This window comes from Anas acuta, chromosome 13 (genome assembly GCF_963932015.1).
Source record: "Anas acuta chromosome 13, bAnaAcu1.1, whole genome shotgun sequence".
In the NCBI taxonomy this organism is placed as follows: Eukaryota; Metazoa; Chordata; class Aves; order Anseriformes; family Anatidae; genus Anas; species Anas acuta.
This window is the reverse complement of record NC_088991.1, coordinates 8,457,009-8,484,829: the sequence shown is the minus strand read 5'-3', so window position 1 is coordinate 8,484,829 and position 27,821 is coordinate 8,457,009. Positions and strand designations below refer to the sequence as shown.

General features: G+C 47.7%; 1 protein-coding gene across 5 annotated transcripts in view; it reads left to right on the top strand.

Annotated features, from left to right (window-relative positions):
• The window catches only part of MAMLD1 (mastermind like domain containing 1), a 254,146-nt gene that overhangs the window by 219,113 nt on the left and 7,212 nt on the right, over nt 1-27,821 (top strand). For 4 of the 5 annotated variants that reach the window (XM_068697365.1, XM_068697363.1, XM_068697364.1 and 1 more), the window contains one exon: nt 2,241-3,944. In XM_068697365.1, coding sequence (XP_068553466.1) covers nt 2,361-3,944 — 1,584 coding nt within the window. In that variant the 5' untranslated portion in view covers nt 2,241-2,360. The remainder of the gene's footprint in view (nt 1-2,240; nt 3,945-27,821) is intronic. The other variant, XM_068697368.1, reaches the window with a different exon arrangement.

Below are 27,821 nucleotides of genomic sequence, written 5' to 3'. Positions count from 1 at the left end.
GTCTATTTTCTTTGTTTGCGATGTGCTTGGTGATACCAAGATCTCCCTTCTGACCAAAGTTACTCATCGATGTCTTTAGTTCACTTTAAGGATAGTATCTTCCTCAAATTTGGGACTGTAGTCAAGCATATCTTAAGCCAATGCAATACTACAAAATGTTGTGGAGCTGTACCTGCCTGCACTGGGAGAAGTTGGTCTTCTGTTTTTTATGGTCACCTTGCAAATATTCAGATGGGAAACAGGAGCCTTGCTTTTCAAGAGAACATCTAGCTAACATCGTTGCATCTCTTCCAGCCAGGCTTCTCATGGGAGCTAAGGAACAGCATCCTATTTAAAAACCTTGTCCCAGTTTTGGTATGCCCATACCTTCTGAACGCCACGGCCTTATTTTACCTGTTTACATGTAGCAATAGTCTTGGAGAAATGGGCTTTTGTTTTCCCATCACATTTACTCCCCCGTGCAACAGTTAAAGAATATCTTTGAAGTGTTTAGAAAGCCCGATTTTTCCCCCAGTAACTCAGAGCATAGGAATGTCCTATGGCAAAAAGCAGCACTGGCAAGGATGTGCATGCCAGCGTGTCAGCTGGCCAAGTGTGGGAGATCCCCCAGCAGCGCCTGCCTCGAGGTTCCCAGGGTACAACTTGGGAACGCGCTGTGTTTGTTTTGGATGTGCGAAGCCCCTGTAAAGATTCTCTGTACGTGTCTGGGTTTAAATACGTGGAGTTATGCTCTACCAACAAGTTTCAGCCTACACGGGGCAACATCTGTTGAAACATGCAACCCTGGCTTAGTTTTATCAAAGAAAATTAAGGAAAACAATTTGATCCATCATTAGACCAACACTTGGGAGAAGATTTAGGCCTTGTTCCATTTCCTAAAGCTAGGCAAATTCTGGCCTCCCCGATCCAGAGGAATAATCCAGTCCCTGATGCTTCAGCTTCCTCTGGCAGTGACGTAGGGGCTCTTGTGCTTCATATTTAGTGTAAAATTTAGAAGTTACTCATACCCACTGCATCCCTAGAGTGGATGTGGTTATGCTGGCACTTCCCTTGTAATGGTACACGGTGGTATTAGATGTGATTTTTTTTTCCTGGTACTAGGTGGCTAGCAGTGTTTAAGTGTCGGTCAGGGCGGGGAGAGGTTTTACTGTGAGCCTGTTTAGAGGAACAGTGACTTTCTATGGTTTCCCCATTGCTGACAAGATACTTTTCTAAACGCCACCTCCCTCTACTGTTATACAAGAACAGAAGGCTTATTTCCCTTAACTTGAAGCAGCAATGTTAATGTTTGATTAATCCTATGACATACAGGTCAAGGTTGTTAAAAATGAAAGCCGCAGATGATTATATTTGGAAGAGATTGCCATATCTCACTGAATTAGTGCTAGAGACATTGTTTTCGGTTTCATTTTCTTTATAAGGAAGTTTTGCTTTTTTTCCTCAGGATTTGCGGATTTACAACTCTACCATTTCGTGAGGATCACGATATTTCTATCAGTGTATTTTGAAAATATTTCAGTTTTTACAAATGAGTTGCAATCCTTCAAAATAACAAATCCCATGCTGCCACAGACTTAGAAAAACAAACAAAAATTAAGAGTTTAGCAGTTATTTACTGGCTTGTAAAATCTAAAACATCTGTGATTAGGGAGCTTGAGAGTTGAAAGTCTGTTTAGATAGATAGTTGAGATTTTTTGTTTGTTTGTTTTGGTTTGTTTAGAAAGTATGCCAGTTATTTCAGATGCTCTGCCTATAAAGAATGTAAAACAATTTAGTTGTCTCAGGTCTGAATTTAATCGGAGTCACTGGCAGAAGGTCGCAAAATTCAGTCCAGGGTTTCATTCAGATCTGCCATTGTTTCGACCTAAAAAATGTTACCATAAAAATGCTGGCATGTTTGTTATGCAGGGAGTATAATGTCTTAATTGAAATGGTACCAGAAACTATTTAAAAAACTTCTATTACAGTTCACATGACAGACAGTATTTTATAGTTTTAACATCTGTTTTAAGGCCAGCATGTGAGATTCAGCCTTTGTCTGACTATAACTCTTCTGATTTCAGTGAAGTTGCACCCACTTAAATCCTGATTGAATTTGTCTCACATGATTGGTTTTTTAATTGCCTGATTTAATTTTCAGTATCTCCAACCCAATGTTACAGCGTGGAGCTTCAGAGGGTGTTCGAGTAAGGTCAATAACAGATCCTTTCTTTTTCTTTTTTTTTTTTTTATTTTCCCAGTTACAGGGATCCATTAAAAGAAAACTGGAAGATGATAGCTCTCCTGCCTCCAGTGGTGTGCCTGATGTCATTTTCCCAAATGACAGCAAAAGACTTTGTCTCGATGACGTAACCCTCTCCATGGGCCAAGGTACCAATCCCAATGTGGCGTGTCCAGAAATGCAAAGTTCTCCCTTCTCCACCAGTCACAGCACCTCTTCCATGGGAGTCACGGGTCATTCAGTGCTCCTCGAAAACAATCACATGAACGGCAGTGGCATCAGCTCCCCGTTTTCTGTGCCGCCCAACACGGAAATAAATCAGAAGGGGTCGATAGGAGGGCAGGCCAACAACATTGTTCACTATGATGAGAAAGGAAACAGCTTGCAGTCTGTGGACCAAGAGTTGCAAGACCTGTTGGAAGAGCTGACAAAGATGCCCGATCCTTCTCCCAACGACCTGGATCTGGAGAAGATTCTGGGCAGCAAGGCCGAAGAGCCACTTGGGCTGAGTCATTCTCAACCAAGCATAAGTACCACTCCAAAGTCCTCCCCGCAGACTTCCCACTTGGAGAACCATGTTGCTAACAAAGACTTTTCTCCAGGCTGCAACCCAACCAGTGGAGGATCTCCTCAGATGCGACCATCATCCGCAGGAGCTAACTTCCAAGTTCCTCCCTCAAACAAACCTGCTGCATCGCCCATCTCGACGGCAGCTCAGAGCAAGAACCAGCCTCCATCCATGCTTCCAGTACCCTTACCCAACATGCCTGGCTCCAACTGGCACGCTCAGCAGCTAAAGCAGCTGGCAGCCAGCAAGCAGGTGTCTACTACTAAGCAACAAGTACAGGCTCCCAGCTGGCCAACTATGTCTCCTCCCGGTCTCTCTCCTCCTTACAGGGCAGGATCATCTCCACACCATCAGCCTTTCAGTCCTCAAAATGTTATGGTGTCTGGTATGCCTGCTAATAACTTACCAGGAAACAACATCCAGAGTCCTCAGAACACTCTGCTTTCGAGCATGACTTCCAGCAGCACCCCCTCCAACGGCCCCTCTCCTCCTTACGGGTCTGAGAAACTTTCCAGTCCGGCGCTGAACCAGCAGCCCTTCAGCCCGCAGAGCTCCATGCTGCCTGCCCTGACAGCAGCCAGCTTGCCAGCCAGCAATATTAAAAGTCCACAGAACAACTTGGTGGCCAGCATGGCTTCCACGAATACTGGACCTTCTCCACCGTACAGGCCAGAGAAGCTGTCGAGCCCAGCTCTGCATCAGCAGCCGTTCAGTCCTCAAGGTACATTAATCTCTAATATCACTCCCACCAACAACCCCACAAGTATGCAGAACTCGCTTTTTAAATCAATGACTACAAACCAGTCCAAAAATATGAACATAATTATGCAACAGCCATCCAGTAGCTTACAGCCAGGTCTAGTGAATGAGAGCCCTGTTAGCCAAGACCAGTTTTCTTTCAATAACACCAAGCCACTGTCTCACTTTGCCTCAGAGTCAGCCACTCAAAAGATGTCACCTCTGACAGCAGGACAAGGGCAGCAGTCGCTCATTCACTATCTCCAGCAGCAGCAGCAGCAGTCTCCAGCCGCCCAGCAGTCCCAGCAGGCTAACAACAGCCAGTTTCTCCAGCAGCAGTTTCGACAGCTGATGCAGCAGCCGCATCGGATGCAGAGGCACATGCAGCCTGCCACGCTGCCATCTCAAAACAGACAGGTAAGAGCGCTTCTGCTGCTTTCTAGTCTTACGTGCAGATGTTGAGTCATGCATTTTCTTATTTTTGCTTTCCTTTGTGTTTCAAATGTGATGTCACTAAACTCCTGGGGTGTGCACAGTGTGTGCATCAGCACAGCAGTAACAACACCGTGGAGTTACAAGAAGTAACTTCTTTTCTTTGTTCAGTTGAAACGTACTTTAATTCCACCATCCACTGTCACTTCCAGCCCAGCAGAGAACTTTGTCTTGCTAGGGAAAACACATTTCATGCCACTGAAATAAGTTAGTTTCTAAATGTATCGGTTGTGTTCTTACTTAGCTTATATTGTTAACTGTAGAGGTGCTCCCACAGTTTGTTTCCCATCTTCTTTTTTTGTGGGAGTCCTTTTTTTTTTTTTCCCTAATGCCTTTGACCAAATTCATCTCTGTGTTATGCTTCTGAGGCTAGACAAGATAAGGTGGGGTGAGAAGCGAAGTTAAAATATGACTGCTTCATGGACTGCAGGTCAAACAGTACAGCTCCTGAATAGCAAAGAGGCAGACTTGAAATACCTGTTACCAGCATTCGCCAGAAGCAATGCCCTGCTTTGGATGAGGGCCATTCCCCACCCTTTGTTGATCTTCGATACCAACTAGGCTGGTAAACACGAAAATGCAGCTGGCAGGAGTGAGAGCAGCCTCGGTTTCCCTCCAGCAACTTTCTCCCTGAGATCCAAAGAGAGGTGTGAAGCACTTTCTGCTGCTACACCAGATAGGAGAGATGTACTGTCAAAGTTTCAGAGCAAGGAAGGGCTTGGGGACTCAGAGAGCTCGAGTAGGAGCAATAAATATCTGTCTTTTTGTTATGAAGAATAGTAGGAGAGAAGCTGAACCTTACCACTGAAGCCAGCCACCTTGTCAGGCTGAGCCAGTACTTTGGCAGCAGAACCCTTAAAGCTGCCCAGCCGTGTGCACAGGCTCACATTGGCTCCTTGTGACACGTCAAAATGCTTCTCTCCCAGCAAAACGGAGGTTTATCTCCAAAACCCTGCAAGGATCTGCTCCAGGGAGCTGTGCTTAGCTGGGGAATGCACTCCAGGCCCTGGGTTTCTTTGCTCTTCTACCTGCCAAGTGTCCAGTTCTTATGGAGATGGACTTCTTCAGTGTGGGTGGCTTGGTGGAACCTTTTCCTATGATAGCAATGAGAAACAAGGGGATGGTTGCTAAATGTCAGCCTCTTAGTGGTAAATTAATGAGGTGCGTTTCCACTGTGCTGTTAGATCGACCCAAAGTTGTGCAGACTCAGTGCTCCCCTGCTTTGAGGCAGCAGCCAAAAACAGGTGGGAGAAGCTGGTGGCTTGCTGAATTTGCTTTTCCACATACGTAGCACGTAATGATACGGAATACATCGTTCCCTTTAAGGAGTTATCAGTGAGAGGCCCCTGATTCAATAAAAGCTTGAAGCTGGTATGTTGCTTTAGGCGTGCGAGGACCCAAATTGCACACAACACAGAGGGACTTTGGGGCTTAGGACCCCAGAGCATGGGCATACAACTGAAAGTGAGAGAGCTGCTGCAGCTCCATGAGCTACTGCCAATCAGATGGTTTACTCTGGAGGCAATGTGGGTGAAGAATACATTCACGGTGTTTTACTGCACCTCAGATGATGGCTGCTAAGTTGTTAAATTGCAGTAACATGATCGCTTTTGATCGTATGTCCATAACCTTTGAGCCTATTTTTTTTTTCTGGCTCCCCGCTGGGTGTGTGGAATTGCCACGTCCCTGCTGGATTCCTGAGGTTTCCTGTGCCCTAGATTTCCCTGCTTTGCATTTTTGTCTTGCACCTCTGAACCCCTACATCACTGATTAACCAGGGGAAAAAAGGGAGAAAAATTCCTGCAGTGAATCTCTTTAATTGGCCCAAATCACCCCTCTTCAACAACTTTCCTACTGCTCTGCTTGGGCTACGTTTTCAGCTGGTTCTTAGTGTCAGAAAGAGAGTTACTATAATTTGGCAACTATCTGTGGTGATCAAGGACAGTTAAGGCAATGATTACAGGTGATGAGCATCTTACATTTTCAGACGAGTTAGGTAAGCTCATGGTGCCTCCCTCATTTTACAAGTAAGACTTATTACATTAATTACAGGCCAGATGACGGTGCTTCAGTTTTACAGTCTGCTGAGCTGCCTCAGAAGGATGGTGGATGTTCAGGAGCAGAACATTTTGCTGGGTTTTGATAATTTACTGCGAATCTCATAGGAGAAAATTGAACTTGAGTGCTGAATTAAAAGCAAATGACAAAAAATTATATTTTGTTTGAGTGAAAGAATCACAGAAAATGGAAAAATATTTGAGGTATGAAACCTTAACATTCTGGGACACTTGCTGTTTGTTTGAACGTAGCGTGTAGATCTGTTATTTATCTGCAATGGATCTCTTACCTCCATCGAAATGTAGTGGAGTTTGGGACCCAGCCTGCTGTGTTTTAGTGCACTCTCACCAAGTAGCTTCAGTGGCTGCGGGTGTGATTTCCAGCAGCGTGGCTGAGCAGAATTTGAGCTTTTCAGAGTCGCAGTGCCAACCCTCTCCTAAGGCTGGTGATGAATAGGACTCCTCAAACATAGAGCAATTGTTTCATTAAAAGGCAAGAAGCTAAAGACTCAGAAGACGGGAGAGAACTTCTCCGTCTTCAAAAATCAGTAACTGCCTGGTGGAAAATTGCCTTTTTTAGCCTCATTCACAGAAATATGCTGAAAGAAAAATAGCAGCGTTCCCTGGAATGTTGTTTAGTGTTTAAAAGTCATCTCCTTACTCGGGGTGTGTGTGTGTGTGTGTTTGTAAATGTGACTAAAATTTATAAAACGAAGGCATAGTGCTCCCTTCTTTTGAGCGAGAGGTGCAGCTTTGTGCAGAGGAAGAATGTGGATGGTGGCCAGTTGGAGGGAGAACAATAAACCATGAAATTTGATCCTTGTAGCAGGCAGAGCAACATGGGGAAGAGAGCAGCGGCTGTGACATAGACCCAGAGAGCTTTTTGCTGTTGTTTCAACGCGTACTAAAGCAAAGGCTCCACGTTGCCCGAGCTGGGTTCCTCCCGGTGCCTCCCAGCTGCATGCTTTTTGTGCTTAACATTACATCTCTTCGGTGCAATCAGTCCGCATCCCCCAGCCCATCTTGCCTGGACAACTGGTAAATCTGATAACGCCTAATCTCTTCACATCTGAAGCACTACGTCTTTATTGTTGAGCATTGACAGATATTGATTTCGGCACTGACAGCTCGCATTGTGTGATATTGCAAAGCCTGGTGGTGCTCGCAGTGCTCCCGTGGATACGTGCAGGTTTTCATTTTACTCGTGTAGTACTGATGCTTGCTGAGTGAAATTACACTCAGAGGTCTGGACTCATAAATCCCCGATATAAAGACGGCATTAAATGCCAGAGAGCCAAGGAGTCTCCTGAACTATCTCACACTGCTTTGTGGGCTTCAGCTCCACCACTTGGCTTTCTGTGGGCTGCTTCGGGGTGAGTGGAAGGCTGCATCTGCCCAGGCAGGTTGAGTAGTTGGGCATCTCCCTGATTTTCATGTCTAAATGCAGTTGGTACTTGCAGGTCGTCCCTTTCGGCATGTCAGAAATAGTGGGCCCAATTCTACCTTCAGCCGTGCCGATACCACACCACTGCTTTCAGAAGAGCTCTTTTATTTTCGCCAATACAAGAACAGAAACAGGTCCTTGGGAATGGAAGGGAGGGTTCTCCTGATGCTAGGAAGGGGAGCTGCTGGTCTTTGCATTTCACTCAGGCTGGAATAAAAGAAACCTTTCGGGGATACCATTGGTTTTCCAAGCCCGAGTCTGCCCAAGTTAAAGTTTCAGGGCCTTGGGGAGGAGGGCAGCATTGCCCACAGCTCCGTAACGTGCTTAAAAGCAAACACAATTTAAAAGCTTGTTTTGTTGAGGGGCCATGGATAATAAATAGCCATTGTTTGGGTGTGACACGCTGTGCATTTCTGAGCTGCACTTGCTCTGTAGGAACCAAATGTGCTATTCTTAGAGCTCGCCGCATTCCTGCTGACATCCAGATAGCTGTATACTGGGCTGTCAGCGAAGGGTACGCTTCTTTCAGCTCCATTGCCAAAAATGATGGAAGAGGAAAAATTATAGCAGAAGAAACAGAGAGAAATAATATCATTTGCAATAAAAATGGCTATAGTTTACTATACGTGGACTGCACGAGATAGTGAAGAACACGCTGCAGATCAAAAAGCTCTGCAAAGGACCAGATAGTGTTTCTTTAACTGTGGTAAAAGCAGCCATACAGTATCTGGGCTGGCAGAGTAAATTATAGGTTGAGGAGATACACCAAAACCCCTGAGCTGGCTTAAACATACTAGGAGCAATGAAAAAAAAAAATAAACAAAAAGTCTTGTTTCTGAGCATGAGCACTCTAAATATAGAAACAAAACTGCAGAAGTGCACTGTTACAAAGAGCAAACTGACCCAGAGCTTCGATGTTAAAGGTTAAATAAATATAATGGAATACAAAATACAGCTTTTATTAATATAATATTAATAGAAATGTTAATACTACAGAGCGATTCCTGGCTGTTCCCTGCTGTGTAGTTATTTCTGCCCACGAAAAGTCACCACACCGTGCATGGTAGGTGGGACTGTTCTGATTCAGCAGCATTTTACGTTCATCAGCTCAGATTGGTTAAGTGTTTGGAAAAGCAGAGATCTCAGCCCCCAGCCTCTGAGTACATGCAATCGTGTTGTAAATACAGGGAAAAAATCACATTTATTTGGGATTTCCAAGACGTCGCAAGGAGTCTTCCTAACACATAAAACAAATTGCAGTGTCGTGTATTATTAAGGCTAGAAGAAACACATTTTATCAGCTTTATCTGTTTTTTCTTCTACCCACCTCCCCGACCCGTCCCTTTTTTCTTTAAGTGTCAAACCTTTCTTTAAAGGCACTTCGAATGAAGTTCTGCGTGGTCTTTCCTGCTCATCATCTCTTTTTTCTCTGCTTTTTCCTTTTCTTTTTACTGAAAAAAGTTTTTAAAATATTGCTTTTTTTTTTTCCTTTTACTAATGCTGTGGAAAAGAAAAACAGATTTGATTTCAAAGGGCCATGGTAGCACAATACCAGAGCAAAGCCTTTGAGGGAGTGGAGAGCTTTTGAAGGCACAGCAACAAGCCCTTCAGCTAATTAAGTGCCTTTGACTAGGCGAATAAAGGAAGCTGGTGATGAATCTGGATTACAGAGAGCAATAAGGCTGAGCCTGGAGTTTGACCTCTCCGCAGATGTAAAAACATCTTCTTGAATGGTCATTTCTGAATTTATATTTAGCTGTGCAGTTGCAACGGTGTTGGAATTTTCTTTCAAACCTCCCTCCCTTCTCTCAAGAGAGCCTCAAAGGAGCTTCGCTGAAACGATTGCACTGCCACCTTCCCCTTCCTTGCCCTCCCCTGCAAGTAAGTGACGTTGGGTGAGTTTGGGAAGGAAAGGAGTAAACTTGTGGAAAGAAGCGGGGTGTTGGGCCTGAGCACGCCAACAGTAATCTGGTGTTCTCAGACCTGCAGGAGTTGAGATAAAAAAAAGAATAAATCAGTTCAGATCTGATCTTCCTACCCTGTTGCTCTTTCATGTTGTTTTTTAAATTGCATGTGTCCTCTTACATTAGAGTGCAAGTATTTCAAAGCATTTCTCTGGTGCAGTTGAGTCTTTGTAGCCACGTCTCAACCTTCGCCGTCTTTGGCGAGTGTTTTAAGACATTTACAGGCATTGTTATTTCCAGCAGCTCTGCCTAATGCACTCATCATTCCTTCCAGTTTAGCTATCTGTCGTGCTGAAAGCAGTTTGGACTTCACGTAGCACATCAGCCTAGGGGGAGTAATCTGCAGAGAAGTTGCTAAATAGCCCCAATCCTGAGCACGGTGCCAGGAGCCCCCCGCCCCTCGTGGTTCCGAAATGTGCCGGGGCCGTACAGCGCCGCTAAGCTGCAGCGCCCTACACGGTCCAGTCTTTCCCTCGTTAGCTGGTAAGTTTTAATAAAATGGAGGAAGTTTTGCCCAGTGTTTGGTGCTTAGGATGCAGACACCCCCATGGGGGTGCTGGGGGCTTTTCTCATCGCTCCCGGCAGGAGCAGAGCGCGGTGTGTGTACTGCCTGACCTGGCAGCGTCCGTTTTTTCGGTGGCGAAAGAAAAGAGGAAGTAGTGGTGCTTATGTGCTGTGAACACGTAGATGGAAACGTGACTTATCCTGGAGAAATTTAGGACAAGTCACCAAATTTCAGCCGGACAGGCTGCTTTTAAAGAGCTTTTCTGGTTGCCGTACCCCGTGCGCCCCGTCCTCGCGGTGCTGTGCAGCAGTGGGATGAGCAGAGCAGTGTGCCATCAGGCACAGCTTCTGCATCAACTCTTAAAAGAAAAAAAATGCTTTTGTGGTTTTGAGCTTTAAGCAACAGACAGTTGTTTCCTTTTGCTCTGCAGTGGGGGTAGGAGAGAAGCTCTTCTCTCGCATGTATAGGGAAAGTGGTGCTACCATGCTGAAGTGTCTGATTCATCTGATGTGAAACCGTGTTGTGACACCCGGTTGTACCAAAACCACCCTGATCCTGCCAGCCGCAGTGGACAGCTTCTCCCTGGTTTTCTAGTTCACTTGGTAGCAGCATCCCTGGTTGCTTCTGGGCTAAACATTGGCGGAATCAGGCCCCAGCTACAGATTTTCTTGCTTTCTTTTTTTTTCGAGTAACCCATTTTTCTTTTTTTCATCACCACAAAGAGAAAAAAAAAAAAAAAAGATCCCTATGCAGAAATCTTTAATTTATAAGCAGTTGAGAAAAGAGTTTGAACATGTATTTTTTCTCAACTGTGCCCTTAGGTGCAGTGAAGTTACAAACATCCTAGAAATCGCAGTGTGAAAGGGGAAGACTCAGGGACCTTCTTGCTGTGACCGACGGCTTCATAACGAGTGCACCTCCTTTCTGTGTCCCAGTCTTAAAAATACCCAGCCCTGAGCACTGCTCGTGTTGCTGAGACCCTCTGCTTGCATCCTCACTTACAAGTCAGGGCACCCCTAATTCTGGCACTGACCAGGTGTGTCCCCCAACCCATGCTCTACTGACTCTCTCAAATTCGATGCCCAAATCAAGTTATTTTTAATAATTTCTGCCAGGATACGGAGATTGCATGGGTTGTGCCCTTGTTTTGGGGGTTGTTTCCACCCAGTATGGCTGTGCAGCAGCCCAAAATTGCATCTGCCCTTCGCAAGGCAGAGCTACTTAGAGAAGCAAAGGCTACTCCAACGATTAGAATAAAAAGCAGTCAGGGAAATGAAAGAGTCCTTCAGCTGGCGATAAATCGTGTGCGGCTGTTCGGCAGGGTGGGGTGACACGGGCTGCCCACTTTGTCCTTCGGGTCTGTCCCTCTGTCATTTCTGCCTCCCTGCAGTCGAGGCTGCACACGAATAAAAGTACAAACATGTTTTGTTTCAGATGCAATACCTAGAAATAACTTTCCTGGTAAAGTGAACTCAGTCTCTTTTTCTTTTTCTCTGGGCATTTTGGAGAAATTTCAGTGTGTGGGTGGGGGAAAACAAAGCAGTGGCTGTAAACAGGAACTGATATTGTCTCCGCGTCTGAATGGGGAGAGAAACTGAACTGGCTTCGTTGGTTCCCTCGTACATCTGCGAGTCTGGAAACACTGGGATGATTCACAGTTTGCTGATTAATATAGGAGCGAGCAAAATGGTGTGAATTAACGGCCATTACAGATCTGCTCTGTATGGCAAATATCCCCCTGGAACAAATGATGTCTCACGAAGATTGCTTAGAGGAAGAGGTAATGGGTCTTAAATACAAATTAGAAGCAGTCCCATCAAAGCTGTTAACATTAAGGTTTGAAAGCCAAACACTATTACGAGCTGTCTTCAAAAACTCTGGCCATTTAGGAAGCATATCAGTCTGCCGTGTTGGCTTTGCAATATTTCTGTCTCGAGCACTTTGGGCTATTTCAAGCAGCCTGCACTAATAATTGATAGAAATTCACAATCAGAACGAAGCAGCTCTTCTTAGGGCTTTGAAGGCTAATCACTCTATTACATGTACATTTTTAGGTTAAATTTTTTATAGCATATCTAAAGGCAAAAATTATCATATCAGTATGTAATTCTTAGAAGCTCTGCTGACTGCTAACAAAAAGTAATCCTGTATTACAATTTAACCCTTTGCACATGGAGATGTTAGAAGCCCGAGATAGGGAATGCGATGCTGTAACGTGAGTAGTGCTCTCTGTCTGACCGGCACAGTGCTTTAACAGTTGTCACTGCAATAATGAAAATGAGATACCTTAAATCAGAGTCAGGCAGATGCAGATTTGAATGCAGGTTATGGACAAGCTGTGCCGAGCTATTTTCCCCCCTTACAGAATTGTTCAGGGACCCACACGAGGAGGGGAGCCCTGTAACAGAGGCAGAGCAGTGCGTGTGATATCCCAGGCTGCCACCTTACTTCAGAGGCTTGGTCTTGTAAAGATTCAAGCGCACACACCTAAATTTGCACAGCGGGAGGTCAGCCCAGGACGGCTGCAGGATTATTTCTGAGAGCAGAGTGAATCATGTATGCACGTCTTTGTATGCTCAAGACCAGAGGTGGAGAAAAAGGATGCAGCAAAGGGCAAACGTAATCATTGGCAAAGGCAGATTAGTTCTGCCACAAAAAAAAAAAAAAAAAAAAAAAAAAAAAAGAGTTGGAAGCTTTGGTGTTCCTACCTTAGTTCACGTTTATGTTTGAATGATTTTTGGCTTTCTGTGTAGTTTTTTGTTGTTTTTTTTTTTTTTTTTCTGGGGCTAGTACCAGCATTTTGTAAATGTCCCAAACTCTGAAGAACTTCACATTTTAATCAGTCCCCCAATTGCTTGCAGTCCTCTGGGCTTTGCTTCTTTAGTCACAAGGAGCAGAAGCACAGCTTCCCCCTTGCAGGAAGACGAGTGCCCCCCTGTCAGGCACAGCCTAACAAAAGCAAGCAAGGAAAAAAAAATTCTCACCAAAGACTTTTTTTCCCCTCTTTTTCTCTGGTGATTGCAGGCTGCTATGTGAATGTGTTTCTTCCCTTTGCAGACAGATGAGGACATGCTATCCTGGGATACCAGTAGTGCACATCCCTGTCATAAACAAATCAATTTCTCCCGGTTCTTAAAGACTCAGGGCTTTTGGAAGCTTCTCCTTGCCTAATGAATGTGTTTAATATTTCCTGTGCTCTCTGGCATTATTAAGTATAAACTGTTACTCTGCTGGATTGAAGTGCAGTTTACAAGGCACTTGTATTTGGATAGTCTGTTTTCTTTTACCCGTGCTTCAAAAGGCATGTTTAAGCAATTAATGAATTACGGGCTTTATTATTATCATTTATTTCAGACAGCCCCCTTTTTCTCCTTCCTTTCGGCTCACTTTCTGCAGTGGTACTTCAGTTTTCTGTGCAGAGGAGATGCAGAGCAGGGATGAGCTACTTTTTTCTCTTTTCCCTCTCCTCCCGAGAGGCATCCTGTGACTTCCTCTATTAGTCCATTAATCGCTGCAGCTCCAAATTCAGGCTGATCAAAGGAGCAGAACGAGGTTGAAAAGTGCAGATTCTGGCAATTGACTTGACTGTTTAGATTCCCCGCTGAGCTCATTTAGAGCTGGAATTAAGCTATTCCTGCTGTATTTTTTCGTCCTTGGCTGGGCGAGAGCGCTGCGCCGAGCGCCGCACCGGGGGAGCGCTGCGGGCAGAGCGGCAGCACGGGGGCATCTTCCAGCATCCACCCAGCCGCGGCTCCCCACGCCAGGGGAAGGCTGGGCGACCTCCTGGTAGCTCGCTAAGAAAGTCTCTGCTCAGATTTCGGCTGCTGTTCGACTGCAGAAAAAGCGGAGAGCCTGTTAGTGAAGGTGCCCGGAGTAAATGTCGATGACTGTGTGGGTTTTTTTGATGGAAGCGTCAGGTTTCTGTCTCGTACGGCTCTCCTTCCCGGGTTAGTATGTGTGGTGTGAGTGGGAAGGAATGAATTAAAAGATATGTAGGGGGGAATTTTGTAAACAACGAGAAGTTTCTTGTAAAAGTTCTCTTTACGATGCAGTGACTCACTTAAGGAATACGCTTGTTTTTAAAGCCAATTTCTACGTGCAGCTAGAAACCGGGGCTGTTTGCTGTCGTTAATAGTCTTGTTGATTCTTGTTTGCTTAAAGCAAAAATGCAGACTGCCCATGCCCGTGTTGTTCTCTGCAGATTAACATCTGCTTGTGCAACCCGTCCGCATCTCAAATTCCTCTGGATGTAGGTGGGAGTTACGGGTTCTCCAGGAACACGCTTTGGGACTCCTGAGGTTGCTCGCTGCGATCCCGCGGTTCCCCAAAATGGGCTAATATTTCTCAAACAGAGATGGGCTCATTTGGTGTGTAGGTTCCTAGCTCATTAAAGTGAGTTATTGGGACTGAAATGTGAATGGCATTCTATTATCAGAAAATATTATGCATTTAATGGTTTAAGAGTACTTAAGGTCAGCAAGAACAGAGAAATGCTGATAACATCACCATAGCCTGTGTGATGGTCCTGAAATGTAAGTAAATCTTTCTTCAGCTGAAAAAAAAAAAAAAGAGAGAGATTGCTCGATGCATTGGTGTTTTCCCAAAGTTCCAGACTTTGTCTAAAATCCCCAACATTTATTTATGTTCAATTTTTCATTTGTTAAAAGAAAACCTGACAATTTAATCAGATCTTTTTATGATTAAGAAAAAATATTGGCAATGAGGGTGAAATGGACAACCCGAGAATCCAAAAGCTCAGAGTCTGAGCTTTTTCCTGTCCATCTATGTAATTTTTGAATTAAAAAGATCCGTAACCTTTATCAGAGACCCCGTGTGGGAAAGGGACTCCTGGCTTGGTTGTGCTCCTCCATTCGAGGTTGAAGCCGTAGGTAGCACCGCTGTGCTTGAGCTTACAGAGGGGCTGTTTGAGGTTCCTCAGATCTCATACTCTATGAAGAATTTTTGAGTACGGTGAGCTAAAATCTTGCTCTCTCTGTGATTTTTTTTTTCTTCTGCTTATGGTAATGAACAATATTGAGGCTTTTCATAAGATGAAATGCTGCCTAAGTGCATTTAAAATACACATTTTAGCCTATTTCCATCTTGATTAAACTAGAGGGAGGGTACCTCCTAACTGCTGTCTAGATTACTGCCAACCTTAACCACAAGTACACTGAATTGTGCTCTGCTCTCTTAACAGAGCCCATTTTCTCCTTCTGACTGGGCACTAAAAAGCTTTTAGTGCTACACTAACCCCTTCCAGACAGAACAGTTTTGCCAATTTCTGAAGAAATACCCGGGCAAGTACCACCTTAGACACGCTGGAAGGAATCCTGCACTGTAGATTATAAACCAAAACAGTTGGCCAGAATAAGGAATTAAAGTAATCCCTTAGATTAGGAGCTTGAAAACGAGATGACCTTCTGCATACACCCCGTGTGAGTGCCTAACCCAGCTGTGCTCTCTGCCCCCCATCATCACCAGCCCCGTGTACCTGCTGAGCGCAGCCCAGGCGCCCATCTGGGCAGCTGGAGCACACGCCCGCAAACATCCCGAGCTGTAAATGCGATGTATTTTTAACAGTAGTTCGTGATTGGAATGACAGGAAGGAAACGAGCAGAAAACATCCTATTCTATCTGTGTATGAAATCTTGCTGCTGCAAGATAGAGTTACCGCAATAATGATCGGCCGCTAATTGATTCATTGTGCTGAGACAACTGCCGAGCGGAGGAGCCGGCGGGGTCATTCCCGTGCTCAAACTCCACTTGGGTTGTTTGCTGAGGAAGGGCAGGAGAGGGTTATAAAGCTGCTGCCACTACATTCAGCGCCTGTTTTCTCAGAAGAGAAGAGACACCGCCAGCCAAGATCTCTTTCCTTTGGAAATTGTGGCTGGGAAGGGCCCCTTTGGCTTGTGAGACAAAGTGGGCAGTCAGACAGCCCCTTTCCTGAATCCCAGGCAGGCACCAGACGGCTGAAGGAAGAGAGGCACCAGGCTGAATTAGATTGACGGGCTGCGTTGGACAGGACGGCAGAGTCAGCCGTAATTGGTTTGCAGCTGTTCATTTTTTCCCCTTCTCCCTCCCCTGTCCTCCCTCCTCCTATCTGACCCCTGCGGCAACCGCAGCTCCGGCCCTGAGGGAACCTCGCCAAGCTGGGAGAAGTATCAGAGCTCGCTGGGCCCGTCTGCGGCAGCCTTTCTGCCCTTCCCTGCACGCCCACAGCAAACGGGGAGAGAAAGGAAAGTATTAAGGAAAAAGGGCTCTGCAGCTTAACCCAGACATGTGCTGCTTGCGTCTGGCTCCGTTCCGACCTGCGTTGCTGAACGCCGCCTTCCCCTGCCGCAGCTGGTGGCTGGTGGCTGGGGTGTTCCAGTTTTAGGGCAGCCGGCGGGGAGGGGAAGGGAAGAAATCAGGGGAGAGGGACGGCTTCGGCCAAGGCAGAGCAGTGACCTCTCCACAGCCCTGCCCAGGCAGTCAGAAGCCAAAGGCTGGCAGTGAATAAATGTGGCCTTCAAGTCGCGCCTTGGGCCGCGTGCAGCGAAGCTGGAAGGAGTTCCCAGCTCCCCAGCGCTGTTTCATTTCTGCGCTGTCCTGACCTTCGAGGTGTCAGGGGGATGAGGCCGCGATTTCTGGGGCCTCTCAGAGGGGCAGCCGGCCCCTTTCCTGGCCCTGATTCACCCTGAGCCGTGGCACCTCGCAGACTCCTTCACGCATTGGCAGAGCGGGCGAAGCCGGCGAGGCGCTGAGCAAGTGCCCCGGCTGTGCAGGGCTCCGGGCAGCAGGATTTATGAGACATCTGAGATTTCCTCTTCGGAGCTGTGATATCCGCTTGCGTCCATCTCCCGGGCCGGTGGCTGGCAGCGGGTTTGGTTTGGCGGTGTCCTCACCTGAAAAAGATCCGGCACCAAAGTGTGGCAGGGCTTTGCTGCACCTTGGGGGGCTTGCGGGGTCTCAGGCGCTCAGACGTGCGTGCGTTCAGACCGCTCTTGCAGATTTGCATCCACCTCCTAATCCCAAACTGTCTGAAGCTCGTGTTTGTGCAGGAAGCAGAGTTTTTCCTTAATTGCTTTCACTCCCAGATTTAAAACACCAAAAACGCGTCCCCGTGCCTCGGCAGGGAGACGCCCGGCAGCTTCCAGCTCCCCTGCTCTGCGGAGCGGGGCTCTGCTTGCCTGCTGCTCAGCCTTTCTGGGTCTGGTCACCTCCAGCAGCAATGTCAAGCTAACCCAATTCTGCAGCTGGTACCAAGCGCCAGAGGCGAGCTGTGTCGATGTCTCTTTAATTCCTGCACTTGTAGGATTCAGTGTGTATTTTTCCTCCAGTTCCACTGACTCACAGAGTCCTTGGGGGCGGAGGCAGGGGGAGAACACGAAGGCTATAACCCGGCTCTAATTTACTCATCTGGTGAAGCCAGTTGTCAGCGAGCCTTTCCCCTCTCTGTCCACACAGATACTCCCTCTCAGGACTCTGTTTGGCCTCGCAGTTACAATTACAGCACGGGCAGCTTTGCTGCTGCCTGTCCTGGCAGCCCAGCTGCCTCTCCTCTGCTGGGCTCCCCGCGCCGTTCAGGAGCACGGCCCCTCGTGGCACGCTCAGCTCTTTACACGAGACACATTTGCTGCTTGTTTTTGCGTAGCCTTAATGGTGTAAACCAGCAGTTGAGGTGGGGAACGGGGCAGGGTTTTGGCACATTTCTTTTATGGCACAAAACCCCAATGGGCATTGCCGCCCAGAGCTGCGGACGGGATGGAGGGCGCCGTTCCGGACAGGGGGAGCAGCTACCAGATGCTTCGGTGCTCAGGGGGATTTGTGGCTGTACGAAATGGATTTAGAAATAAGGTGCAGTAGCATGTAAGTGACTTTTTTTTTTTTTTAATCTGTTCAACATGCAGCCTCCAATAGCTCTGCCAGCTAGATTTGAATTAGAACCGGCTCCACAGCCTACAAAGGCTCCTGAGCCTCGTCCTGGGACCGGAAACCCATTGTGGCGTCCTGATTAGCGCTGGTGAAATCGGAAACCTCTCTCCGTGCCGATAAGGATCTCGCGAATGAAAATATAACCTGTTAATCCTGAATTTTAACAAGGATGCTTGTGCAACTCCCGGCCAGATCCAGGATGTGCCCCGTCCGTGTGCCCCTTTGTCAGAGAGGAGTTGCTGATGGGGAAAGAAAGGTGGGATCGCGCCCCTGAGACACCTCCTGCAGAAGCACAGCTTCGTGCCAGGTCTCTGGGGCTGGAGGAAGAGGGCTGCAGGGCTGTGCTGAGAGCAGCCCTACACTCACGTGCTGGGCCCGACCTCTTCGGAGCTGTTGGCTGTTTTACTTTGAGATGGGGTAAAACTGCTGGCTCCCGTCCCTCCGTGCACCAGTCGCCGCTGCCAAATGAGGGGAGGTCTGGCTGGGGCCATCCGTGCTGTTGCAGCCCCATAATAGCCCCTTTAATTAGGGGTAGCAGTAGGTTCTGCTTTGTCCTATGTTAATAACAAGTTCCAGGGTATAAATAACTCTGCAATTAAAACCAAACGCCTGACGATTTACCATTTGACACCTATGCAGTCTGCTGGAGCCTTGGCTGATGAGGAGTTTTGCTCCTGCCCTGAATATTTTATAATTGTTTTACAAAGAGCACGCGGGTGCTCCGTCATTAAGAAATGCCAGGGGGGGTACACGGTGGCACCGGGGAGCAGAGAACAAATAGCAAAGCCTGGGCCGAGGCCACAGAGAGCTCTCATTTCAGAAGCACGGCTGTGGTTTGTTTGACTACCTCTGTAAATTGACCTTTGTTGTTTAAAAAAAAACAAAACACCACCAGCAGACAAAACCAAGCAGTCAGGATTGCTTTATTGCAGGACCCGGTAACTCCTTCAGAGACGCTGCGGCGGCTGCTGATAAGGGCAGTGCACGCGGGGCCGCGTGCTCCTCCTGGGAGAAACAGCTCCTGCTGCAGGCAGAGCTGCCTGTCCCTGGCTGCGTGGACTTGGAAGAGCCTGTCCGTAGGTGAAAATAAGCAGAATTGGGCCCAGGAGCTCTGATCACTTTGGCTGAGGGGAAAGGAGCAGAGGGGAATTGAGCTCTGCTTTCAGCAGGGGGTTGAGGAGCGCCTTCCCTCGCTGCCCAGACCGGCTGTGCTGTGTTCAGTGTGGAGCCCGTTGGTGGAGTTGCATGGATATGCAAGCGTGGATCTGCCTGAAAATGTAAAAACAAAAGCAGAGCTATTTTAAGCCTCTGGAACCGGGGGTTATAAATAGCCTGGCTGGTGTTACTCCTGGCTGGGTGTGTCGTTCCTAAAACACCACCGCAACTGTCGCTTCCCTGGGAGGCAGCGTGTCGGCTGCCTCTGCGGTGCCGGAGCCTCCTCTGCGTGTCCACGTCCTGTTGATAAGTGCAGGATGATGATAAGGTGCTCGCTGGGAGGCCGTGCCCATCCTCCCGGCCCTCACTCTGCCATCCAGGGCCTGTGAGCGTGCACGGATGGAAAGATGGGGGCAGAGCGGTGGGGAGCGCCACGGGGCAGAGTTCTGCCTCGGACAACACGCTCATCCCTGTGCTGGTTTTCCAGCGCAGAGGCTGTGAAGCAGGACCTTTGGCGGTGCTCCTCTGCCTCCCCACCAAGAGCAGTGTGGGGCTGGGGACAGGCTCTCCTCTGGCAGCTCCTCCAAGCGAATTCTGGCTGACTCCTGCAGCGAGCGATGATGTGTTTATTTGCAATACGTGGAGCCAGGAGATGTCTCTAGGTGGCAGGGATCTGGAGACTGGTGAACAAAAGGAGGCGAGGTTGGAACTCAAACTGTAAGAAGGATTGTTTGGGGCTAACGAAAACAGATGTAAAACCGAGTAATGCCAGTGTTCACAAAGGTCTGCTGTGGTGCAGCTCAGACTGAAACCTGAGTTATCCTTACAGGGTGCTCGAAGCATCTTGTACCCAGGAGGTGAGGAATAAGGAGCTTGTTGGCTGCTCTTTCTTTTCAGAATAGGTAGAGGTGGGCCAGGAATCTCTCCTGCCGCAGCTGAGTCTTTCCTGAAAAAGGGGAATTTATTGCACGTTCGCTCAGTGGAGGGAAGCTTGCAAATGGGCTGTGTCTAGCATCTCGAAAAGAAGCAAAGCACGCTGCTGTCTGGAGGTTTCCAAGAGTTGATGCTAAAGTCTTCCCCTGTAGCCTGCTTGTAACGCAGAGGAGCAGCGTCCTGACGCGACGTTCTCCTGGCGCAGAGCAAGCCGCTTGTATCTGTGGCGATGGAGAAGATTATTTCCAGCAAGAAACGAATGAGGACGACAGCAGTGACAAATACGGATCTTACATGTTCAAAAGTGGTAGGCTGACAGCTCCGTTTTCAAACCTGGATAACTCAGACCTCAAACCAGCATTTTGACAGTCTGCTGACTCTGGCGGGACACCTGCTGCCAGTCTGAGCACTTCTGCTTGGGGACCTAAATGTGGATGTGAAAAGCTGCCGTCAGTACCGGGTCAGAAAGGAAAGCCTTTGTCTGAAAGTGAAGCTGCTCCTTGGCTCTGCCAGCGGGGACTTCCATCCCTCGCAGTGTCACAGTTGCTCCCGGAGGGCAGCGGGAGGACTGATTCAGTGCCGTGTGTCTTCTCTCCTTTATGCTGAACTCTTCCTAACGCCAGCATTTCGCTGCGGATTAGCAGCGAGCGTTGTGCAGGGCTGGAGCGCCCCGGGGTGCAGCAGGCGCCCGGATCCCCTCCTGGCCGGCCCTGCCCTGCGCTGCCGGGAGGGCTCCGTGCGTGGCACGAGGGCACGCACACGCGCTGGTGCGGCACGAAGACGCTGGGTTCGCTTTTTATTCCTTTTCTTACCCCCCCACCCCCTTTCTCCTTCCCTCTAATCATTACAAAACAGGAACAAACGAGTGTGTCACTTTAAACCATGAAACCACTTAGTCCGTAAAGACAGATTTGGCGTCTTTGTGCTGGCAGCGAGGGGCCGGCGCGGCGCTCCATAGTGATCCCACTGTTCTTCCCGGCCCCGCACCCCGCCGCTCCCCACCCCCTCTCGGGATTCGCTTCGTGTTTGCCTGCCTCTGTTTTTGTGGTTGGGAACCAGCAGAAGAATGGAATGGATTTAATGATTTGTTGGCTGCAGCGCCGGCATGATTAAGTCAATAAAGCTGCAAGCTGAAAACAGACAGTGTAGTTACAGTATATGACTTTAACCTTGTTAGTGCATGTTTATGTCCTCCTGCCCACTCCGTAGCCGTACGTTGCATAAAGAAGACCTGACCAATCTTTAACCCATTAAATAATTCATAAAGTGAGAGCAGACATCAGCTACTTGCAGAGCGGATCAGTAACCATGGGGTCAGCAATAACTTTGGCTCCCTGGACCATATCCAGCATGTTTAAACTCTGGTGATGTCACCAGGCAGGCTTCTAACCTTAATCACTCGGATGGGAACAAAGGGAAGTTAACTGTTGACATGCGGTGTCTCCGCGGAAGAAATGGGAGCTCGGGCCAGCTCCAGCCATCCTGCTTCTTCCGTGGGCCTTCCCGTCGCCTCCCAGAAGTGTGGTGGGCCAGCCGGTCAAAGTGTGCTTCTAGAGGCCCGGTCTCTTAAGGGACAGAGGCACCAAGTCCCAGAAAATGTCAGGGAAGCGTTGGCTGACTTGCAAAGAAGGTATTTGGAGGCACTTGAATGTTTTTTTTCATTGTGGATAAATTTTTAATTGAGGGTATCTCCTCCCTTGTAAATGACAGAGTAGGATATGTAACAGGGGTGGGAGCAGGCAGACGCCAGAGGTGCAGGAGAGGACACGGAGCGAAGCAGGACTGTCCCAGTAAAATATCAAGCAGGACCTCCCGTAAAACCCTATGCTCCTCACCCACGGCTACCTCAGCCAGCCTGTTCTGCTTTTTCCTACCCGCCAGCACACAGGGCTGCCCTCTCGCAGCACGCAGCCCTCCACCAGCTCCCAGCTGGGCACCGAGGGATTCTCCGTGCCTGTGGCTGCTGCAGCTGCTCCTGCGGCACGCAAGGGGAGAGGCAGGGCCGGCGGGCGTGTGGCCGGGACACGCCGCGCTCCACTGAGCCGCGCAGCCAGGTCAGAGGCCCCGGGGGACCATTGCAGGTCGGTGTCATTCAGTGCCGCTCGGCGATGCAACCAGCTGTGGCCGGACCCAGAGGACAGATGTAGGGAGGAGGACACGGCAAAACCTCGGCTGCACGGTGAGCCAGGCCAAGCCCCTTCTGCCTCTCGGTGGAGGCACCGTCCCAGGAGGCTGAAGAGCTCTTCCAGGAACTGGTCCTCGATCTCCTGTAACCGGGGAGGAGTTTTTAGTCCTTTCTGGGGAAGCTGAGACAGAAATGAAGTGACCTGTCCGTAGTCATGTGAAGAAACTATGTATGGTGGAACTGAAAACCGACCCCGGTGATGTGACTCCTGGTCCCTCGGGCCGGCTTTTATCCTGTGACTAAGTCGTGAAACAAACTCACCTTTCCAGATCATCTCCTTCAGGGGTGGCTTGGGAGTTCACCCTTAATGATCGCATTTATGCATCTCCTTCTGACAAAATGCACACTCACAGCCTCACGAGCCAAACCCGCTGCTGTCTGTCCGAAGGGATGTCTGCTTGTGCAGGTAAAGTCACCGGAGGTTTGTGTGCCCCCCGCACATCGTACACGTGGGGGCGTCTGCAGAGAGACCCCCGTGAAGTGCACAGCTTAACGTGTGGGGCTGCTGGGGCTAATAAAGGCGCGCAGGTAACAAACTCTCACGCCTTACTTGTGAGCCTGTGTCCATATCCACGCCGTGAGCCCCGCAGTGAATTCCCAGGTGCCCAAAGGTACACGCCTTGGGCTGGCATCGGGGCTGGACCTTCTGCTGCTGCTGCCAGCACCTGCAGCCAGTGACCAGGGGGAAGACAGACCCCCTGCGCCACTGCTGGCTCTTCCCAGTTGCTCAGTTACTCCCTGTTGCTTCATTCTACTAATGAAGACTCTCAAATTAATTTACCTTGGTTGTGTTTTTTGTTTTTTGATATTATTTTTTTTGGGTGGTGGTGGTGCTTTGGCTTTGCAGCAGCCTTTGCTTTGGAGAGGGTTTCTCCAGAATTTCTGCTGTGTCAAACCTGATTTGGGCAAAACCTCCTTGTTCTGGTTGTGTTTGGTTTTAGCTTGCAACGTTGTGCGATGCGTCTGAAAACCATATCACTCTGTTATTTCGATGGATGAACCCATGCACACCTAGCGATGTTTCATTCTCAGTCCCATACCATAGGGTGTGTCGCAGCCGGTAATTTTTGTGCACCGACTGCAGGTTCCTCCTGCTAGATGCAAACTAGAGTCGCTCCAACCGTATGCTAATCCTGAGTGGGGGGTCCCAACTTGTGACCCGTCGCTAATATCCTACAAGTCACATGAAGCATTGAGGATTCTTGAGCTGGAGTTTGAAATGCCTGTGTTATCAGCAAATAAACACCATTAATTGCCTCTAATATGTCATGCAGTGGTTAAATGACAAGATCCTTATTAATATGCGTGTATATCAGCCTTTTTAGTGCGTGCGAGGGGGAGTATGAAGTGGTAAAATTATTTAAAATTAGTGGGGAATATTTACAGGAAGGCATAAAGAACTGTCAGTTGAGGAAAGCAGCATTTTATGTTCTTGTCCCGGATGACCTTGCTCCAAGGACAAATCAGAGCTTGATGAAATGAAGCTGCAGATGGCTAGTGATCTCAACTCTGTAATAATGAAATGACACAAGAAAAAAATGAGACATCTACAGTTTGTAAATACAATCTGAAATGAAGGGGAGAAAAGGAATTTTTAAGGGGAGATTGAGCTGACTTGGTTTCAGCAGTTCAGCATTGGGTGTTTTAATAATAATTTTAATTAAAAAAAAAAATAATGGGATAGCTCCTTGTTCCCCACACTCAAGGTCACCTTGATGTATTATTCTTTTTTTCACATGCCAGTATCTTGGTTTTAAAAATTTGATGGTGAGGACTACCTAGTCACAGCTCGCTTTCTGCCCATTGTGTCAGCTCATTGCTGTCGCTGGATTTTGTTCCGCAAGTTGGGGGGGAGGATTTTGGCACCCAATGGGGCAGATGATCTGATATAACCATTTTCGGTGCTTGAATGGTTTCGTCTGTCAGGAAAGAGCAAGCTTGGGAGAGGTTTAATAGTGAAAAAGTGATGTGATACTTTGTGCCAGAGCTTGCTGTGCTTGTGGGCTTGCCTGAGAAACCAGGAGCATGTGCTGATGTTTTTTGCATGTGGGCAGGTTTTCATGCAAAGGGCTTCTCAGAAGCGGTCGGGCAGCCAACTGCTATTGCAAGGGATGAGACTCGGGCATCTGCCTCTGTGAATCGAACCTTTACGTGAGAGGGAAGAAGAAATTTGTGGAAACATCAGCTTAGAGAAATGAAGTGTTCGCTAAGTTCTGCGCTCCAGAGCACCGCCCTGCAGCTGGCAGAGCTGTTCAGAAACGGGCAGGCAGAGAGCTGGTTTATCTCACTAGGAATCAGGAAAGATCCCGAGATTTCCCGGCTTTCACTCCGTTAGAGTGAAATCTTCTTTATTTTATGATTGGATCTTTCCTGTTCTCTCTCAAATTCGCCACTCGGCTGTTGCATTTCCCTGTGGCAGCCCCCGCCGGGTGCTGAGCTCAGCCGACTTCTGAATCTCATCGACACCGCTGCCACAGAGCGTGCCTTGACATAACACAAGGATTACTTGAGTCAAACCACTTTATAGATACGAGACGTTGTAGTTTGTCATCGCAGCTACTGCAACCTTGTAGAGACAGGCAGAAGGACTACCAGCCGAAATTGGGTGAGATAAATACAGTTTTAGATTATCTCATTGAATTTATAGGCGAGCTGCCCTCCATGGGAACGAGAGCAGGGTGTCAAGGGTTGGAGAATCATGAGGGCTGTACAAGCAAATATAAATATTTTGTTCTTTGCAGAGAATTCAATTCTGGATCGTGGCTATCTGTTATATAGACACTTACAAAACACCCATCTCTGCACCTTCGGGTCCATACATGTAAACACAACAGGTGCAGTTAATGTTAAGGCACAGTGACAAAAAGACTGGTATAAAGATATAAAAGGAGGAAGGGTCCAAACAGCATGCAGGGTAAGAGCAGCTCTAGGGAAATGAGCATTTCATCTGCTTCACTTGGAGAGAGGAGTTCCCGATATAATTGCTAGCCAGGTGTGGTGATCTCGTCGCTGCTCCCACCGAAGGAGGAGGGCTACCTTTGAAGGAAGATGTGTGTGCCATATGAAAAGAAAGAAAAACTTAAAAGGCCTTTTTTAAAAACAAAGCCATATTCTCGTGGATCACTTACAGCCTTCAAACAAAGCCTTTTCCTGACTGACAGCCTGCAAGATAAGCTTAGAAACCTGAGGCTGGTAGTATTTCACATGCTTGTGTATCAAGTAAATGGGTGAAAGACAGGTAAAAAAAAGATCCGCTGAGCTGCACAGTTTGTTTTATCAATGTTCGTACATTGTGTTAAAACACACAAGCAAACAAAAAGCTGTGGAGCATTTCTGAACTGAAAGGCTCAGCTTTATCTTAAAGAGCATCTCTGAACTGTGAGCAGAATAGAGGAGAGAAAAAGAAAGAAAACTTCCAAAGAGCAAAGGGAGAGTTTTGTTAAAGGCACGAAGCAGAGGCCAGAGGCATACATAACCCGTGACTTCGGGGTGAAGCAAATGGTCGTGGCACCTTACAGACGTTGTGCTGTTGAATGGAGTGACACGGTCATCCTGCTAAACCATGAGCATGAATTTTGTTTGCCCTGGCCAAACAGATTCACAACTTGGATTAGCAAACTGTGTTAACAGCTGTGGAGGCAGTGATCCTCCTTAGTGAGGGTGGCAGCACGGTTTGCTCTGCAGCCACCCCGGGGTTATTAGGCACCAGAAGCCTCCACGTGGCTTCTCTGCGAATCAAGACACAAAACTCTTACAGCCGTGCAATTCTATGGGTGAGCCAACTCCAATTGTGTGAGTGTTTTATTTGGTTAGTCTGTAGGATTTGTGGAGTGGTTGTACTAGGAGCTGTAGTCATGGACTTCAGAGAGAAGGGCGACCCTGCCATGAAAGCCCCTCCAGATCATCGCAACGTGGGGCAGGCAGGCGGAAGCACGGGAAAACAGCAAGGCAGGAGTTCGAAACCAGTATTTGCATTTCCTCAGCAGAGTACAGAACTCCCCATACGTAACGCAACAGATGTGCTTAAAATATAGAACAAAGCTCAGTTCATGAAACTTCACCCCACCCCTAGAGAGTATCTGGCCCTGCAGTGAGTGCGGATCCACCGAAAGTCCCCGGCTGCACAGCCATGGCCTCTGAGTGGCTCAGCAGCATGAGCTACTCCTAAGTCTTGTAGACATGGTTTTCCCCCTTTTTTTTTTAATTTAACTTAATTTTATTTCACTATTTATTTTATTATTTTTCTGTGTGATGTCCCAGTAGATATTTAAGTTAAGTTATCTCTAATTGCAAAAAACTCCAGCGGCAAGCAGCAGTTTGTCCCTTCCTGTTATTTACAACAAGCATCTCCCCTGACCTGCCCACGGCTCGCCTTTTCCTTTTATTCTGCGGTGCTGCGGCTCGTTTCAATGATCCTTCTGTTTTCAGATGTATAATTACTGGAGTCAGCTGGGTTCCCCACTTAAAGCGGAGGGAATATTTCTCAGATCAGGAGCGCTTTCTGAAATGGCAGAAACTTTTTGCATACGGCCACGATACGCGTTTCTAATGCAATACATTTCCGTTCTTCCACTGCTGCTAAGGCTTTCATTTAGGAAGTACAGTTCTTCACCTGCTCTGCAAATATCCACTGAAATTTGCAAAGCTGAATGTCTCTCTCTCAGTAACCTTGCTGTGACCTGGTTATCTGTTAGAACCACAAAGAATTCAGTCTCTAATTAGTCCATCTGTTAACTATTGAAATTCATGGCTTAGTTTTATTGTCTGGGTCTGTAACATAATGCTGAATGGTCTCACCTGGCAGCTTATTTCTTATAAAGCAAATGTGCTTTTCCAAGAGCCATTTTGGTGCAGATAACTGTCTTTTCAACACTGGACAAATGACTCTGTCTAGCAGCCTGCAGTCCCCTTCATGCCCTCGCTGAAATAAATTGTACATCTCCAATAGCTCTGGGCTTAAGTCAATACAATTTAACATGTACATTTCTTTGTTATATTCTTTAGAGTTGCACTGTAAGAGCAGATGGGAAAGTTTGATAATGATAAATGAGTATACTGTTTTCACGCAGTCCTAAAAAACAATGAATGCTCTTTATTAAAGATTAGAGGGATTGTTACATATTTGCCAAAGAGAGATTAAAGCTCCAGCTCAGATCCTCAGAAAGTCTTGCTTTTAAATCCTTTTTGGACTGTTTGTTAATGAGGATTCAGAGGAATTAGGGGCCATAAATTTCTTCATTCTCACTTAAGTGAAGCCACAGAAGTGATTACTGGATGTATAACTAAGTGGTAAGGACTGGAGTTTATCAGCTGTGTTCACGCAGAGCAATTCATCTCCGCGCTTATTTACTGCAGTTGTGCATCTCGTGTGGGATGCGATGAGGCTGGGCAGGTCAGGCTCAGCAGCGAAGGATTTTAGAAGGGTGTAGGTGCAGAAATAACATGCGGTAGGTCCCAGCGGGACTGTTTGCACACTTTGCTTTAAGTGTGTGCCTGAATGTTTTTTTTGGCCCGGCCCTGTGCTGGCTGCAGTCGGGCACAGCCATTTGCAGCAGTCCCAGCAGTGTGCCATGTGCGCCCCGGGGCTGTCGGGCAGGACGGGTCTCACCGCTGTGTGCTTATGCTCCTGCAAACCTGCACCT